This window comes from Microplitis demolitor, chromosome 3 (assembly GCF_026212275.2).
Source record: "Microplitis demolitor isolate Queensland-Clemson2020A chromosome 3, iyMicDemo2.1a, whole genome shotgun sequence".
NCBI classification, from domain to species: domain Eukaryota; kingdom Metazoa; phylum Arthropoda; class Insecta; order Hymenoptera; family Braconidae; genus Microplitis; species Microplitis demolitor.
In genome coordinates this window covers 16,202,665-16,222,083 of record NC_068547.1, presented here as the reverse complement: position 1 = coordinate 16,222,083, position 19,419 = coordinate 16,202,665, and the positions used below count along the sequence as shown (strand labels likewise).

The 19,419-nt window shown below is 26.6% G+C and overlaps 1 protein-coding gene across 1 annotated transcript in view; it reads right to left on the bottom strand.

The window, feature by feature from the left end:
- Positions 1-19,419, bottom strand: part of LOC103571506 (uncharacterized) — a 52,996-nt gene that overhangs the window by 146 nt on the left and 33,431 nt on the right. Inside the window, exon 6 of the mRNA XM_053737331.1 lies at positions 71-160. Coding sequence (XP_053593306.1) covers positions 71-160 — 90 coding nt within the window. The remainder of the gene's footprint in view (positions 1-70; positions 161-19,419) is intronic.

The window sequence follows — 19,419 nt, the reverse complement described above, 5'->3', positions numbered from 1 at the left end:
TATCAAAAACTTTAATACCACTTAAGTCACAACACTGAATATTTGTAATTATTAATTGTTTAATATTTACCTCTTCTTCTAATCGGCGTGCTATTTCATGAGCCTCAATCATTTCAGCAACTCTGTCCTTATTTACTTTGGCTTCCAATTGTTTCTTTATCTATTTGTTATAAAAAGAGAATTTCGTTAATTCTTTATTGAAGCGTTTAAGATGTTTTAATATTTGTAATTACGTTACCGTTCGTTTCTTTTTAGCTAGTACTGTCAATGAATTATCTTCTATTGATTCATCACTAGAACCATCCAAAGACGATGGGTTGACTTTTGGTGTCCGAGTACGGGTAAATTTATTATTTAAAACTTCCTTTACATCTAAAATGATTTAAATTAATAAAAAATTGTAAAACTTTTTAAATATAGAGCGTGACATAGAGGGAAAGAGATGGGTGATGAGGCGGGGGGGGGGGGGGGGGGGGTAGAAAGAAAGTAAGAAAAGGGGAAATAGAGAGGGAAAAAGTTTGAGAAAGAGAGAGAGAGAGAGAAACAGCTTTTAATTTTTGCGTACACACACACTATGAAGACTTAATATTTTGGATATATCGAAAACTTCTTCGTCTTTTGTTTAAATTTTCATAAAATAAAAAAAAAAATTTAATAAAATAAATCTTATAGAAAATCATCAATTCTTATCACTCGACCATGATTTTAACAACGTTAATTTTTTTGTTCAAAATATAATGAAAACAAAAAACTTGTACTTTTTTTACAAATAGTAGTTTAGAAAATTATATAAATAATTAAAACAAAAAAATAGTAACTTACCTGCTACTTTTAGTATAATACATTTTACTTTCTTTTTTTTTATCAAAATATAATAAATTTTATTCTTCGTTAAAAAGCTATACTTCTCAAAATCCAATATATTTTTTGATTCAACGGTTATTATTTTATTTTGCTGTGATGGGATTTTTATTAAAGCATACTTCATTGTCGATTGTTTTTCTATATTTTAACGAGACGTAATCTAGTCAACAGCATACTCTGTACTGTATGATCCGTATTTGTCTCAGTTTCAAATGTAACTAACAAATGCGCCCTCTTTAAAAAATAAGTAAAAATAAAGAAATAAGTATTTACACATATCTCTGTTATGAATATGCATGTGTATAGCTATGTGTGCCTCTTTGTCTTAGAAAGTTTTGTCCGAAGATTTTCCCGCCTCGCGCTGGTCTACCACTATAATTTAGACATTCAAATATTTTAGAATTTTGTATTTATTTATTTATAGTAAAGAAAATGAACTTTAGAAAAACAATGAGTAACAAAAATAAAGAGAAAGAAACCATTTCTCACTTTTTGATTTATATATATATATATATATATATTAGACTATTTAAAAAAAAATAATTTTTTTTTCTTCATTATATCGAAAATATCGTTGAAAATGACGGAAAAAAAAATACTGTGAAAATTTGAGATCTTAATATTAATAACTGCCGCATCGCAATTTTCAATTTCCCGTTTGAATAACATGGGAAAATTTATTTTTTAAGCTTTGGAATTTTGTAGCTCATGGTAGGACCAATTCTTTTAAATGTTCAAGACATGTCCTTATGGAAAATTTGACGCTCTACAAAAAAGGTCTCTTATAATTTTTCGATATTTTTATTTCTTCAAAAGTTATTCAAAGTTAAAGTTAGATTGATGATAAATTTTTACATTTTTTAAATTTTTTGACGCAACCATCAAATTTATGGGAAAATTTTATTGTACAGCATTTTATTTCCTATAACTTATCTTGGAGAAAATTTTTGATATTTCTCACAAGTCGTAAGTTATTTGCAATTAACTGAAAATTTTCTTAAATAATCTAAATTTTTTTACTTAAAATTAATTATAATAAGTTTTCAGTTAATTGCAAATAACTTACGACTTGTGAGAAATATCGAAAATTTTCTCCGAGATAAGTTATAGGAAATAAAATGCTGTACAATAAAATTTTACCATAAATTTGATGGTTGCGTCAAAAAATTAAAAAAATGTCAAAATTTATCATCAATCTAACTTTAACTTTGAATAACTTTTGAAGAAATAAAAATATCGAAAAATTATAAGAGACCTTTTTTGTAGAGCGTCAAATTTTCCATAAGGACATGTCTTGAACATTTAAAAGAATTGGTCCTACCATGAGCTACAAAATTCCAAAGCTTAAAAAATAAATTTTCCCATGTTATTCAAACGGGAAATTGAAAATTGCGATGCGGCAGTTAGTAATATTAAGATCTCAAATTTTCAGAGTATTTTTTTTTCGTCATTTCCAACAATATTTTCGATATAATGAAGAACAAAATAAATAGTTGTTTTTTTATTAAACAGTCTAGTATATATATATTAGACTGTGCCAAACAGTCGTCTATTTCTTTTTTTTTTAAGTATATTGGAAATATTATTTGAGATGACAAAAAAAATCATTCCAAATAATATTTTCAATGTACTTAAAAAAGAAATAAAATAGTAAATTTTTTTGGCAAATTTATATATATATATATATATATATATATATATATATATATATATATATTTATTTCCATTATAAATTGAAATAGAAAATTTAATTTGTGCGGAATAAATTTTTCTTCGAACAAAAAAAAATTTTTTGAGGTGAAAAGAAAATTCTTGTGCCAATAAATTTTTTCTAGACCTAAGACAATTTCGGTATTTAATCTATAGTGCAAAATTTTTCTTACGTCAATAAATCCTTTTTTTCTGTGTAAAATCTAATCATTCATTATTTCTCAGTTTTTTGCTATATAAATATATATTTAATTTTACATATTTACGTATACTATCCATTTTACCCACATTTTTACAACAAACGACTCAAAAATAAAATTTTTTACTATCAATTACTGATTTTATATTTACAATATTTACTCACTTTCTACTTTATGAATCATCTTTTTCTTTTCCTTTGTAAATTACAATTAAAAAATTTGTTTCTTAAGAATATATTTTATAGCAACTTTTAATTTTTTTTAATATATTAATAAGACTCAGTTTTATTCTTAACAACTCATCTGCCGTAAACAAAACACACATATACATGGAAATAGATATTGATAAATATATATTTATTCATTTAGCTATGCGTTTGAGTGCATTGGTTTCGGGTAATTTTGACCAGGAGTTTATCGTCTAGCTCTTGTCTCAGATTCTACATTATGCTCTCATATATATATATATATATATATATATATATATATATATATATATATATAGTCATGTTTACAAATCCAAGGAAAACAAACAATATTTTACGTACTTAAATCAAAGACGCAGTGACTCGTCAGCACTCCCGTGAGTTTTAGTGTCTTTTAAAACGACTGTAAGGACCATCTGTGTAGACAATTACATTTTTTATACGGACTTTGATTGCAAAACAGTAAAAAAATGAAATCCTGCTAGTTAATGAATAAAAAACAAAAAAATTTGTATTCATCTTAAAAGTTCGATTTATATTTCCTAATAAGTTTCAACCTCTATAACTTTTTTCCTATTAACTTTAACTGAATGACACTACAAATTTTTTTCCATGAGTATTTAATGTCCTACAAGAGCTCCAAATTCACAAATCGAAAAAAAAATTTTTCAATATATTTTCAATAGGAAAGGGGATCTCCTTCTCCCTCCTCCATGCCCTGTGCGCCAGATCAACTTTTGAGATACTGAGTTCAGATTCTCGGATGATTTTTTTGTTATAGAAGTAACTTTTGAAATGTATTTAATTGAAAAAAAAAAAAAAAAAAAAATTTTTATTCTCTCTCTCACACACACACACGCGCGCGCGCACACACACAGGCCCACATATATATTTATATGTATATGTAGATGTATTTTTTCAATAGATTTCTTGTCTTCTTGAAATAAAGCAATTGTAATTTTTTAATTTTAAAGTCATCTAAGAAATTCAATACTTTTTATTATCAAGTCTCTAGACTTTATTGATTTTCAATTATTTTTTAAATCTGTGTTTGGTCGGTAAAACGCCTTTTTTAGTACTATAATGAATGTGTATAAAACGAAACTACTATCGCGTGTGTCTTTTATTTTCCCGTTTATTTTGAAATCTTTTGAAAAGAGCAAAATGAGAAGGATTCAGCAAAATCTTATTTATCATTTATCAGATTTCTTAATATGATGATTACAAAAGTATCGATAAGATCAACTATATTGATAAGTTCATCTATACATGATATAATGCAACTAGAGTAGGATGATCAAAACAAAGTTTTTTTATTTTTATATATTTACACACATACACAATTTTATCTATGAATTTGAACAATACAAATTGTAATATCTGCTATTAATTCAGATATGCTATCGTGCAGTTACATTAGCGTTAAATTCATATTATTCTATTTAATCTCCATAATATCCTCGTGGTATGTGAATTATGTAATTTTTATTCTGTATTTTCATAAGAAAGCATGGTCGTAATATCATCTGTGGCTCACACACTCGTAAACTTTTATTCATTAAATATTCTTCAATGTTATGAACTATTACATTTTTTGATGAAAAGAAGTATTTTTGCACTTTCGTTAATTCTTCGTAAAATATGCAAATTTTTTTCATTTTTTCATCATCTGAATGGTAGTAGCATATATTTTTGATAATACCAATCTTACCGTCTTTCAGTTCGATTAACGTGTCATTTGTTTTTTCACATAATTTATAACTCTCAGAAGTATATCGATTACTATTATAAATGAATCGATTGAATGATTTACACGTTGTTGGCATGGTCAATAATTTTAGTTCGTCTGTGCTCAAAATATATTTTTTACCCTTTCTAACTAAGGTACAGCCATCAACGGCAAAAGTATTTTTTAGTCGTCCAGTTAAGTTTTTTTCGCAAAACTCACTGAATGCATCAGTTACTTTAATTTTTTTTCTTAAAAATGGTAAAGATTTTTGAAATAAATACCTTCTTGTGATTTATAGAGCAACTTGAGTTGGGCTCTTTTTCAATTGAAGGACAAAATGGTTTTCATTTTCAAAAATAAATGCGTTATGGGACCATAAAGGTCCTAAATTTAAAACACTTCTCTCTAGATGTAGAAGTAAATGTATATTATACGTCATTACTTCTTTTCCGAAGTACTCTTGATATAAAATTACATATCGTATAAGTAAAGAACCCGCCGTTCGTACTTCATCATATGTAATTTTTTCCGACAGCAGAATATAAAGTGATTCGACAAAGGAAAGGTTGGAAAAAAAGTTTCATGTCTGGTTCGTTTTTGTTGACCCATATTCCTGCCATAATTAAGTATTTAGACTGAAGTTTCGAAGGTAATTCATTTATAAGTATGTAAATTCGCCAAATAGAAACTTTACTTGATTTTGAAGCTTGGCAGCCATCTGTGTTGAATGTATAAGAAAAATTATATTTGTCTGTTGAAAATTTATTTGTAGTCGATAATTTTTTATATATTAGACCATCTTGAATACTTGCAATGTTATTAATTGATTTATTTTTGTTACTTTGAACACGATTTAGTAATTCTATTTGCACTTCAGGATCTTCCAACATCATCTTTAATTGATTTTGGATATTAAGAGTTAAGAAGAAAGATACATTTGAAGCCTTATATTTTTTTTTACAATTATCACATGTTAACTCTAATCTACTTAAATTATTTCGAGCTCCAAAGTAAAGTAAACATTCTTCACAAAATATATGATATTCCAGAATTTCTTCAGATAGATGCAATGTTTTAAATAATTTAAATTTTGAAGCAGGAACTACTACGTTATTGAATAACGTATTGATTAATGATAAAATTGCTGTTAGAGTTTTCCAAGTGAGTGATTCTTCAACTCCCAATAAAAGCGTCATCATCAATGCCTCACCTCGAGTAACTGTTGTACATTTACAAATAGGTTCGAGATAAAGATAATCATTTTCTTGCTGATTACATTGGTGCTGTTGAAGATAAAAAAAATATGAATTTTAATGAGAATAAAGTCTATAATGGTATAGTAATTTTTTTCTCAGCTACGCGGAAAATAAAAAACATTCAAAATATTAATTCGTATTTTAAGAACGAAAGAGTTTGTACAAGCAAAAAACGTACATGTTTTATTCAATTTTACATACCTGATCAATCTCATCTTGATTATTATAGGGACTGCTTTCTTCGGGAAGCGGTGATTTTTCTGCCTACAGAGATATAAAACAATCGTTTACAATTATTTCATCAATATTTGTCATTCTATGTTTAAAAAAATTACGTGGTTACTTACGTCAAACCAAGTTTCTTGATCTCTGGCTTCCTCATCATGCTCATCACTATCGAAACCCACCATGAAAGCAAATATACTTTGCTGGTTTGTAAGGGTATTAGTTGTTTCCATACCTACAATGTCGATATTGGTATCTACGCATTGTTGGTTTGTAAAAATATCCGTGGAATACGCACTTGAACATGGATTATTTCCGGTGATATTTTTATTATTATGAAGTTGAGATATTTCATTAGCTTGAGCTTTAATCTGATAAACATAAGGAGAAAATTTATAATAAGTTACAGATGAAGTATTTGAAAAACTTAAAGAACTGTCATAAAATATTTTGAACATAATTTTTAGCAATATGAACAATACTTAAGTAATACAAGACATTGTTTATGCACTCATGCCAAAAATTAAAGGAACGAACAAATTTTTTAAAAATTTTAAAGAATTTTGCAAGGCTGGAAGGTAAAAGATCCAGTTATTGACCCTGGCCCAGTCTCTGACCTTTTCAACTTTTTTCTTACTTACTTAAAAAAATTATAACTTTAAAACAGATCTCAATTTTTTCTAAATTTATTTAATTTATTCTGAGACAAATTAATAGCAATTAAAAAAACATAGGAAATATTGACTGGATAAAAACGAATATTTTAGCCATAAGCGGCTGAGGAAGTTGTTTTTTAAGTTGAGTCTAAACAGCTTACATTAGGAGGTACGACGATTGAATCTGTGCACTAATTATCATGTAAGTAAAATCATTTAACGAAAATGTGGATAAGTCAATATTTAATTGAAATTACTATTATTCACTAAAATTTGATCTAATTTAATTTAATTATTACTAAAATTTTTTAAGAGCTATAAATATTGCGGAAATATAAGAAATATCGCGAGACAAAAATTTCAAAAAAAAATTGTTTTTTTTTCAAAGAGCCCATGGGCCGTGGAATAATTTTTCTAACTAAACAAATGCACAGGCCAATTAGTAAATTTATTCAGCTTCAGTGTGTTTTATTTGCATTTTTGTACGACCATTTGTCACTAAAATATCAGCCTTCAAACAAAAAATGATCATTTTTGTTTTCATAATTGATATTTCAGGTACTAATAATCGCACAATAAATATAAGGGCGGCGATAAAAACTTGAAAAAATTCCCTAAAAGAGCTTTTGATCATTTTTAAAAAAAAAAATTTTATTTTAATTTTAACATTCGTTAAAAGTTATTGACGATAACGCCATTAAAAATATTGGATTTTCGGAAATTAGATTTTTCTACTACACGGTAATCTCTTATTAATCTATATCAGCATGTATCAAAATAAACTCGATTATCAAGAATTGCAAAAAACTTAAAAATTGATTTAAAAATTCGAAATAAAAATACAAAAAAAATTTATACTTACAATGGTTTTAAGTTTTCGTAATTTCCTATAGAAGGTAGAAGAAGGAATTAGACCATCGCTTTTAGGATCCAACCATAATTTATAAGGTCCGCGACGCCGGCAAGACATTTTTGAACATTAATTACCAAATATACGAAACAAAAGGAAGTAAAAAATCTGTGAGATGTTAACTCACTGCACTACGAACGTATTATAGTTATACACAGAGATAATAACACTTCACACTTTTACTTACGGATAGAGGAAAAAACAGGAAACCACTGCATGAGGAAACACGACAATAAATGAACAATAAGTACAGTCTAAGGGTCAAGTAGCCGTTCACTGTCTCTGAGACTAGTATGTAGTTGCAACGTATAGCAGAGATAGTACGTAAAATATTGTTTTTCCGTGGATTTGTAAACATGACTATATATAAATATATATATGAGAGCATAATGTAGAATCTGAGACAGGAGCTAGACGATGAAGTCCTGGTCAAAATTACCCGAAACCAATGCACTCAAACGCATAGCTAAATGAATAAATATATATTTATCAATATCTATTTCCATGTATATGTGTGTTTTGTTTACGGCAGATGAGTTGTTAAAAAATAAAACTGAGTCTTATTAATATATTTAAGAAAATTAAAAGTTGCTATAAAATATATTCTTAAGAAACAAATTTTTTAATTGTGATTTACAAAGGAAAAGAAAAAGATGATTCATAAAGTAGAAAGTGAGTAAATATTGTAAATATAAAATCAGTAATTGATAGTAAAAAATTTTATTTTTGAGTCGTTTTTTGTAAAAATGTGGGTAAAATGGATAGTATACGTAAATATGTAAAATTAAATATATATTTATATAGCAAAAAACTGAGAAATAATGAATGATTAGATTTTACACAGAAAAAAAGGATTTATTGACGTAAGAAAAATTTCGCACAATAGATTAAATACCGAAATTGTCTTAGGTCTAGAAAAAATTTATTATTATATATATATATATATATATTTGCCAAAAAAATTTACTATTTTATTTCTTTTTTAAGTACATTGAAAATATAATTTGGAATGATTTTTTTTGTCATCTCAAATAATATTTCCAATATACTTAAAAAAAAAGAAATAGACGACTGTTTGGCACAGTCTAATATATATATACATATATATATATATATATATATATATATATATATATATATATATATATATATATATATTCGCCTACAAAAAATTTTCTCTTTCAATTTTTAATGCAAAAAAATTCTTAGGGCAAGTTCAAATTTAATTTTATAAAGAATAAAAAATGAAGTAATTAATAAATTTCAAATAATAAAAGTTCGTTTTTCGAAAACATCATTATTGATTAAAATGAATATACAAAAAGCCTTTTTATTTATTAAAGAAAAAAAATTAACCAGATCATATATATATATATATATATATATATATATATATATATATTTATATATATATATATATATATATATATATATTTATATATATATATTTATGTATATATATTAGATAAGGCCAAAAAAATTTACTATTTTATTTCTTTTGTAAGTACATTAAAAATATTATTTAGCTTAAAAAATAAATTTTCCCATGTTATTCAAACAGGAAATTGAAAATTGCGATGCGGCAGTTATTAATATTAAGATCTCAAATTTTCACAGTATTTTTTTTTTCGTTATTTTCAACGATATTTTCAATATAATGAAGAAAAAAAAATTTTTTTTTTTTAAATAGTCCAATGTATAAATATATAAATATATATATATATATATATATATATATATATATATATATATATATATATATATATATATATATATATATATATATAAAAAAGTGAGAAATGGTTTCTTTCTCTTTATTTTTGTTACTCATTGTTTTTCTAAACTTCATTTTCTTTACTATAAATAAATAAATACAAAATTCTAAAATATATGTATGTAAAATATTTGAATGTCTAAATTATAGTGATAGACCAGCGCGAGGCGGGAAAATCTTCGGACAAAACTTTCTAAGACAAAGAGGCACACATAGCTATACACATGCATATTCATAACAGAGATATATGTAAATACTTATTTCTTTATTTTTACTTATTTTTTTAAAGAGGGTGCATTTGTTAGTTACATTTGAAACTGAGACAAATACGGATCATACAGTACAGAGTATGCTGCTGACTAGATCACGTCTCGTTAAAATATAAAAAAACAATCGACAATGAAGTATGCTTTAATAAAAATCCCATCACAGCAAATTAAAACAATAACCGTTGAATCAAAAAATATATTGGATTTTGAGAAGTATAGCTTTTTAACGAAAAATAAAATTTATTTTATTTTGATAAAAAAAAAAAGAAAGTGAAATGTATTATACTAAAAGTAGCAGGTAAGTTACTATTTTTTTGTTTTAATTATTTATATAACTTTCTAAACTACTATTTGTAAAAATAGTACAAGTTTTTTGTTTCCATTATATTTTGAACAACAAAATTAACGTTGTTAAAATCATGGTCGAGTGATAAGAATTGATGATTTTCTATAAGATTTATTTTATTAAATTTTTTTTTTTTATTTTATGAAAATTTAAACAAAAGACAATGAAGTTTTCGATCCAGAATATTAAGTCTTCATAGTGTGTGTGCACGCAAAAATTAAAAGCTGTTTCTCTCTCTCTCTCTCTCTCTTTCTCAAACTTTTTCCCTCTCTATTTCCCCTTTTCTCACTTTCTTTCTACCCCCCCCCCCCCCCCCGCCTCATCACCCATCTCTTTCCCTCTATGTCACGCTCTATATTTAAAAAGTTTTACAATTTTTTATTAATTTAAATCATTTTAGATGTAAAGGAAGTTTTAAATAATAAATTTACCCGTACTCGGACACCAAAAGTCAACCCATCGTCTTTGGATGGTTCTAGTGATGAATCAATAGAAGATAATTCATTGACAGTACTAGCTAAAAAGAAACGAACGGTAACGTAATTACAAATATTAAAACATCTTAAACGCTTCAATAAAGAATTAACGAAATTCTCATTTTATAACAAATAGATAAAGAAACAATTGGAAGCCAAAGTAAATAAGGACAGAGTTGCTGAAATGATTGGGGCTCATGAAATAGCACGCCGATTAGAAGAAGAGGTAAATATTAAACAATTAATAATTACAAATATTCAGTGTTGTGACTTAAGTGGTATTAAAGTTTTTGATATGGCATTCAAAATAGGTTTCTGGAAGATTAAACGAAGTAGATGGTGGGGATCAAATAGATGAAGAATCATTAATAAATGAAAGTGTAACACCACATGACAATGAAGTTGACGGCACATGGCAAAACAGAATTAACGCTAATAACAGTAAAGATAGCGAAATTATGGACGGACCAATGGAACCTAGGACCAATGGAATCTAGAAAAGAATTCCCTAAAATACCGTAAATAACATAAATTAATTTTTTTGCAATTTATTATCAAATAGTACATTAAAAAATTTCTGTAACTTCAATTTAATCATGCTTAATATTGATATTCTTTTATTATTTTATAATCAATAACGAATCTTCTATCAAATGGAATGGTTGAATTTTATTTTTTGTTAAATCTTGTTCTTCGATTAATTAAACTAACTCTTAGCTTTTAGTTTTGAAAAATAAAAAAAAAAAAAAATATGGTATTTTTCAAATTTATTTGACTAATTATGATTGATTATGCCTAAACACTACGTAAATTCTATCACAACGACGAGTATATGAGTCTAATTTTAATTGAGTCAACTAAAATAATCTTTTAAAAAAAAAGTAAATAATAAAATAGACGTAGCTTACCCATAAATATTTTGATCTGAGCTGCAAATTCACCAATTAAAAGAAAAAAAAATAAATATTTTAGTAAAAATAATTTTTATTGATATTTATCGATCAGGATAAAAGCTCAGTACTGATCCGCTTTTGGACTCTTTATAATTTATATATTTAAAAAGTAGAGAATTTTTATAAATTTAATTTTTTTATAATCACATTACATATACTCATTTCGTTTGTATAATAATTTTGAACAATTAGTGTTCTCTATAAGAACTTCATTAAAAAAAATTTTTTGGTTTTTGATTTCAATTTTTACACCCAAAATATAATTTCATCATACTTAAATATTATAAAATTTTTAAGTCCAGTTCTATTATATACTTTATATGCCAAAAGCTTTATAAAATAATTGAAAAAATTTTATAAATCCATTAGCTGTCAAGATACTTCAGAAACGTATAGAATCTTCTAGAATATTTTCACGAAAATTAGGAGAATTTGAGAAAAAAAAAATTAAAATCTTTAAAGAATATGAAGCAATAGATAAGTTAATAAAAACAGATTAAAATGTTTCGGAAGTATGAAGTTAAAAAAATAAAATCTATAAAACATAAAAAAAAATATTGAAGATCTTAATTGAAATGGGCATGTATTTTATTTATTTAATTATTTTATTCAAAGCTGTTTGTTAAAAATTAAAAAATTGAATAAATGTTTCTAGAGTACGATGTTCCAAATATAAATTTATGAATTTACTGACATTTTCAGCCCAGTTCGTCCGTATTAGGAGTGCAGCAGCAAAATCTAGGAACCCCAAGCATTCAGGACGATCGGGTATGTTTTTTTTTACAAAAAATTATATTACGGTGCTCCTTATTTAAGGTATTTTGATATTTGTTTTCACAATAGTTTCAAATCTGTTCCAAATAAATAAAAAAAAATTACTGTCAATTTACAGCTCTTAATTTCAATATTAACCTGGCCCCTGCCAAAGAAACGTGTATTTTATCCCGCTCATGATTTAACTATTTTAGTAACAAAGTAAATTTTGATGAAGAAATTTGAAACTTGTCACATACATTCCATATATTATAAGTTATAGTTTCGTTTTTTTTTTTTTTCTTCATAATCAATTTTCGGAAATATGATTCACGAAAAATTCTACTTTTTATTTAATTTTCGGAATTTCAATTAAATTACTAAGAACTCATATAACATTTTTTTCTGTATTAAATATAAATATGCAACTACCTTTCCTGCGGATGAAACCGCAGCATGATTTTTGAATACTTATATTCAATATAAAAAAATAGTATTATATGAGTTTTTAGTAATTTAATTGAAATTCCGAAAATTGAATAAAAAATAGAATTTTTCGTGAATCATATTTCCGAAAATTGATTATGAAAAAAAAAAAAACGAAACTATAACTTATAATATATGGAATGTATGTGACAAGTTTTAGATTTCTGCATCAACATTTACTTTGTCAATAAAATCAAATAGCTAAATCATTAGCAATATAAAATATACGTTTTTTTGGTAGGGGTCAAAAAATATTAAAATTAAGAGCTGTAAATTGACAGTAGTTTTTTTTTATTTATTTGGAATCAATTTAAAATTATCGTGAAAAAAATTTCAAAATATTCAAAATAAGGGACACCCTAATATATATATATATATATATATATATATATTTATTAAAGTAGGTAATAATTTTTTATAAAATTAATCAATTTTTTTTTCTATATTTTACAGATAGTTGAAAAACCGTTGAACAAAGTTGTAATTTGAATACGCTTTTAAAACAAAATGCATTGCTAATGAGCCAATTAAAAAAATTGAAAGAGCAAAATCAGCAATTTCAAATCGCAACTACTCAGAATCAACAACTACAACAATATCGCAACCCTTATTACCGTCCTGCGTTATCGTCACAAAATGGTAACGACGTAACATTTTTCCCAGATGGCTGATTTCACTTAGGTGATAATTATTATATCCCCAGTGCTAAATATGAAGATACCATAAATACTGGTAATCCATCAAAATTTATAACCACAATGGCTTATACAGTATGGGGGTATAAGAAATTATCATCGAGAGTAGTAAGAATTCAATCAAATACTCAACCAAGAAAAAAAGAATTAATAACACAGCATTATAAAAAATTTCTTTGCAAACAAAACTATCATCCCATAAAAATCAAATATAAAATGAAAGAAGTAAATACTTACTTTGGCAGAGCCATTACGGCTTCTAAAAAAAAAATAGAGAATTCTCTCAGATAAAAATAAAGATTCGTAGTTAATATTATTATTACCAACATAATCAATTTCATTATTATTATTATTATTATTTTTAGTAATATTGTTGTTTGAAGTATAGAAATTATATTCATTATAACTATTATAGTATAATAAGTATTTTCTCACAGTTATTATATTCCAGCAATAAAATAAATGTAACTTTGCGGATAATAAGTGTATAATTATTTACAATTAAAAAAACTAGGTAATGCAAAGTATCAAAGTATTCATACTCAGGAAATATATTTAAATTTAATAAAGAACAGAAAATGATTTTATTTCTTTGTTCAAATTATTAAATCACTCTTAAAAAACTTCCAAATTAATAATTACCATTCAAATCCTTACTGTATTATTTTTATTATAAAATCAATTCTTTATTTTCCTAACAAAATAATGATAATACTTTTAATATTTCTAACAATCCAGCTCGTATAAAATTTGACTATAAAGCTATAAAAAAGTCTAAATCATTATATTCAATTTTCTTTAAAAAATTTCTATTAATTCTGAAAAAGTTTTATGTAACACCATCGGCAATTCTACACAAAAATTTTTATTTCGTTGTTGACCCAACAAATTAAATTGGATTGAATTTTAAAACTATTTTCACCAATTAAAAATGAAGAAATAAAAATATATTTAAATTAATTGATTGTTGATATCGATGAGTAATTTCTTAATGTTATAAAAAATATTTCCGTATATTTAAACTTAACTTAAAAAATAGTAAATACCTCGGATATAGCCGCACTATCACTAATAGTGAGGTAACAAAATGCGGCTAAAATAGTGATAACAAGAAATTTGAGTAATGCCATTTTTTTCTTCAATCACTATTGATATAATAGAGATCACTTTATAAAACAAGTTGTTATTTTCTTTCGTAAAAATATTATTTGCACACTTTCGCGCGTTTATTTAAAAAAGTTTCATGTGGCACACGAATTGAACAGTTTAATAATTATATAATTATTATATAATCTTAAAATAATTCTTAAATATTCCTTATCAAGGAAACACAACCGATAATAACTAAACAAATTTAAAAGTTCTTAATAGTAAATAATTAAAAATATAATTAAATAGATAACAACAATATAAAAAAAAAAAAACCAAATATGAATGAAAAAAAGATAAATCGGTGAATCACAAACAAAAGTGAATAATTTTTAATTAATAAAATGTAATAATCGTTTATTCTGCCGGCTCAAAGCTTTAAACATAGACTGTCTTCTCGTTTAGATGAGAGTGCGAATGCTGGAGGATGCTTTCGAGTCGTCGTGGGTTTATATAGGCTGAGGCTAGCGTGGTTCCCGGTGGGGGAAAGCTAGAATTATAATAATATATGTAACAATTTAAAGTTAAAAAATGATTTGAGCAAGTGAGCAAACATCTACAACATCTGACAGTGTGGGGTTAGGGGGAGCTATCAACGTCGTAAGTTCAACAGATACCTACTACCATAACAACTATAAAACTTTTTACTTGCAACTGTACTTAATCAAAGCTGTGAAGAAATCAAAACATATCTTCTTATTTATTTATTTGTTATTGTAATTATTATTATTTTTATTTCTTTATGGCATTCGTAAAATAATGAAAAATACAAATTATGATTGTGCAAATAAGGGTTGACCTTTGATAATATATCATTTTGCATAAGTCCAATGATAATGATTCATTCAAAATAATTTATTACCATACATTTATTATTGTAACCACGAATTCTGTGAATTAGATATAGAAATATTATTTTTATTAACTTTCAAATAATTCTGACCGTAAAAATTTATTATTTTCGTTCAACAATTTTTAAAGAGGTTTTTTTTTAAAACAAACTCCGCTATTAATAATTTTTTATCCAATTATTTTACACTATAAAAAATCGGGTGTGAATTCGGAGTGAGTATTTTATTTCAATCCACATTTAATCCGTCGCTCAAAATTTCGGAGTTTTCACAAAAAATCACAGCGCATACGGAGTAAACAAGGAGTTTTTTTCTTTTATCAGAGTGATTTGGATTTTATTTAAATCCGCATCCACTCTGATTCGGAGTTTTAATATTAAAATAAACTCCGCTCCGCAATCACACCCGATTTAATCCGCGTTAACTCCCCAAATTTTTTACAGTGTTAAATGTTTTAGTAACTCACTAAATTATAATTTCACATAATACATAGTGGAAACGTTAAGTTATTTAATAGTTATAGTGACATAGTTTTTATGGGAATATTTTATATTTCGGTACAATATTTCGTGGTATTGTCGATATGTCAGATGACAGTTTATGACTCGGGCTGCTTATAAATTTTTCAAATTATTTTGCGTGAAAATATGGAAAAAGAAATCGTAATTATTTTCGCGCTCAATATAAATGTCACAATAGGAAATCAAATTCAAATTTCACTCCAAAAAAGAGTGAATTATTAAAAAATCAACTCCGTGTTAACTCTAGATTCAATCCGCAAGTTTTTTACAGTGTGGCATTTACAGAAGTCGTTTTATAGCGTGCTGTTGTCACATCAAATTTGTTGTCAGAATATTCTGACTAGAAACTATCCCCAAGCATACATTGGAACCCCATCGGATATTGATGGGGCAAGCCCGATAGGGTTATTCCTATTGGGATATCATTGGGAACTTGTTGGGATGACCCAATGCTAAAATTAATAACTTGCTGTTGGTCTTACTCAATTGGGGAATAATTGGGAACAAGTTGAGAAAACTAAACATGAAATTTATAAAAAAAAAAAATTTACTTTTAAAAATTAAAAATAATTTTTAAAACAAAATATTTACGTTTCAATATGTACTTTAACATAAAGAGGAAGAAATAACTAACGAATAGCAAAAAATGTTTTCATCTCTTGCAAATTATCAATTTAATTATAAACTTGAAAAACATTAAAACTTTAAGAGAAAAATAATCCATGAAATATCTACTACTTTCATATATATTATTATTTGTAAAGATAAAAATCGAATAATTGTGTATGTTAACGCCAGTAATGCACGTGGTGATAAAATCTTGTGTGACTATAATACAAACGTAAACAAGTTTAGACAGGTCCGCGCTTCAAACAATTTTTAGTTACATTTTTTTATTTACATGATAATTATTACACAGATTTAATCAGCGTATTTTTTTTTATTCAGTTAATATTTTCTGTTTTTTAAATTGCCATTAATTAGACATAGAATAAATGACTGTAAATTAAGAAAAAAATGGTTTTCTTATTAAAATTATAATTCTTTGAGTAAGTTACACTGTAAAAAGAGCGATGTTAAAAATGAACTCATTTTAACTCCGTCCGGTGTAAAAATTAAATTACACCGGTGTAGGAGGAGTAATTCACCGGTGTTAAAAATACCGGTGTTAAAGTGGGGTAACCAAAATAAAACGGAGTAGAACCGGTGTAAAACCAAGATAACCAGTGTAAAAGCGGAGGAATATCGATGTAAAAGCAGGGTAATCGGTGTAAAAGCGGGGTAAACTGTGTCTGCTTGGAGAATGAACTTCAAAGATTATAAAACACAAAAAAATGTCAGTTCTTTATGAAAATTAATAAAAAATATCATTTATTAACAAGTATAGTGATTGAGTAAGTAAAAATATTCACAAAGTAAAATATTTTAACACCCGTAAAGAATATCTACACCGGCGGCGGCATTATTTTCACACCGGTCTAGAATATTTACACCGGTGACGGCGTTATTTTAACACCGGAGACTTTGTTTTAACACCGGTACAGAGTATTTACACGGACGGCGACGTTATTTTTACACCGCTTTCGGTGTTGAAATTTAACACCGCTGATTTTAACACCTGCACCGCTTGGACTTACCCCGGTGATTTTTTACAGTGTAGAAAAAAGTTGAAAAGGTCAGAAACTGGACCAAGGTTAATAACTGGGTCTTTTACCTTAGTATTACGAGAAGCTCGTGATTGTGATGTTCATGGTCTTCTTCGAAACTTGAATAAACAAAAAAAAATTGTACTGGAATGAGAGGATTTAAATAAAAAATTTATTAAAGCAAATTTTTTGTATGTTGGGATTTTATTGGGTTGGCCCAAAGTTTCTGTAGGACGTACCCAGTTGGAACCTTATAGGGCATGCCTAATTGGGAAACAGTCGGGTATACCCATTCGGGGCCCAATAGGGATTACCCGATTGGGATCATCTTGGTCTATGCGTTACATTCCAACGTCGTGTTATCATTGAGAACCCAATTGAATACCAATAGGTCTTACAACTTTTTATCTAGTCGGGAACTCGTCATACGGAGAAACAAATATGGTGATCGGGACGATCTAATACATTGTGATGCTCGTATCGTGAAGGGGGCCACTTTAAAACCAAGTTTGTAGACAAAATTAACACACTTGCCAAATAACATTGAAACGCCATAAGCAGTCTATAGATATTTAACATATCGTGAAATGTATTTTATGAGTGACTACAAAAAATTATAGTTTCAGTTATGACCTTAATAAACATGGAACACATATAATGTGTTAGAATAATACACTTGTAACGTTGTAAATTACACTTGGTTTTAGAATGAGCGATCTGGAAAGCTACCAGCGCGATCTATTCTAGTCCCATTCGCGATCCGAATTGCTGTCAGCACTATACGTATCAATACTTGCACTAATCTCCAAGTAGCTAAACCGAGTATCGTGACAGTCAAAATACAATATCATGCCGGTCACGATATTTTTTTTCTCTGTGATAGATAGCAGGTGTGAGTTGTAAGATAATACAGGACACAAATATACATGTCTGTTTAACGCCGAATTGTCAGTTTCAAGTTTTTTTTTTATTAGCTATGGTTAATCAAAAAGGATTTAAATAGTTATTTTCGATAGTGTTCTTGTCATCAAAAATCAACAGCTAGCAAACCGAGTCGAAATTAAAATAATATTTTGAGCCTCAAAAGCCTCATTTTCTTTGTTGTTGTACTTACTGCTGAATGTAAAACAATATTTCGACCCTCAATGACCTAAAAATAGGGTATAGAGTCATAAATTATTGTTTTAAAACAGTATTTTGAGCCTCCAAAACCTACTGTTGCTTGCAAAACTATTTTTTTTGGTTCTATAGCCTACCGTGAGAATAAGTCGGTCAATTTTACAGTTTTACTTGATAGAACATAGACAGGTCACAGTCGAAAAAATTTTCTAAGTTCATTCTTAGACTTTGAAAAATTTTGAAATAGTTGAATATTTCTGAAGTCTAACAGTGGACTTGAAAAATTTTTCCAACCGTGACAAATTTTCTATGTGTTATCAAGTAAAATTATAAAATAGATCCACTTAATTTCTAGAAAATTTTTTAAAGCGGTATAAGTTGAGAAATTTCAAGTTTTTAAATAGAGTTTAAATTTAGACATCTAATGTTACAAAAATTGATTAATAAATCATAAAATATTACATGTGAGTAGCAATAAGCATGTGATTTTTTATAAACGTTAGCATAAGGTAAATGTCCCAATACCGGAACAAGACCCAATACCGGAATGATTTGATAATCATTATATTATATTTCAACTCGTACGCGATGAAACTAAATAAAACTTTCTTTATTTGAAACCTTA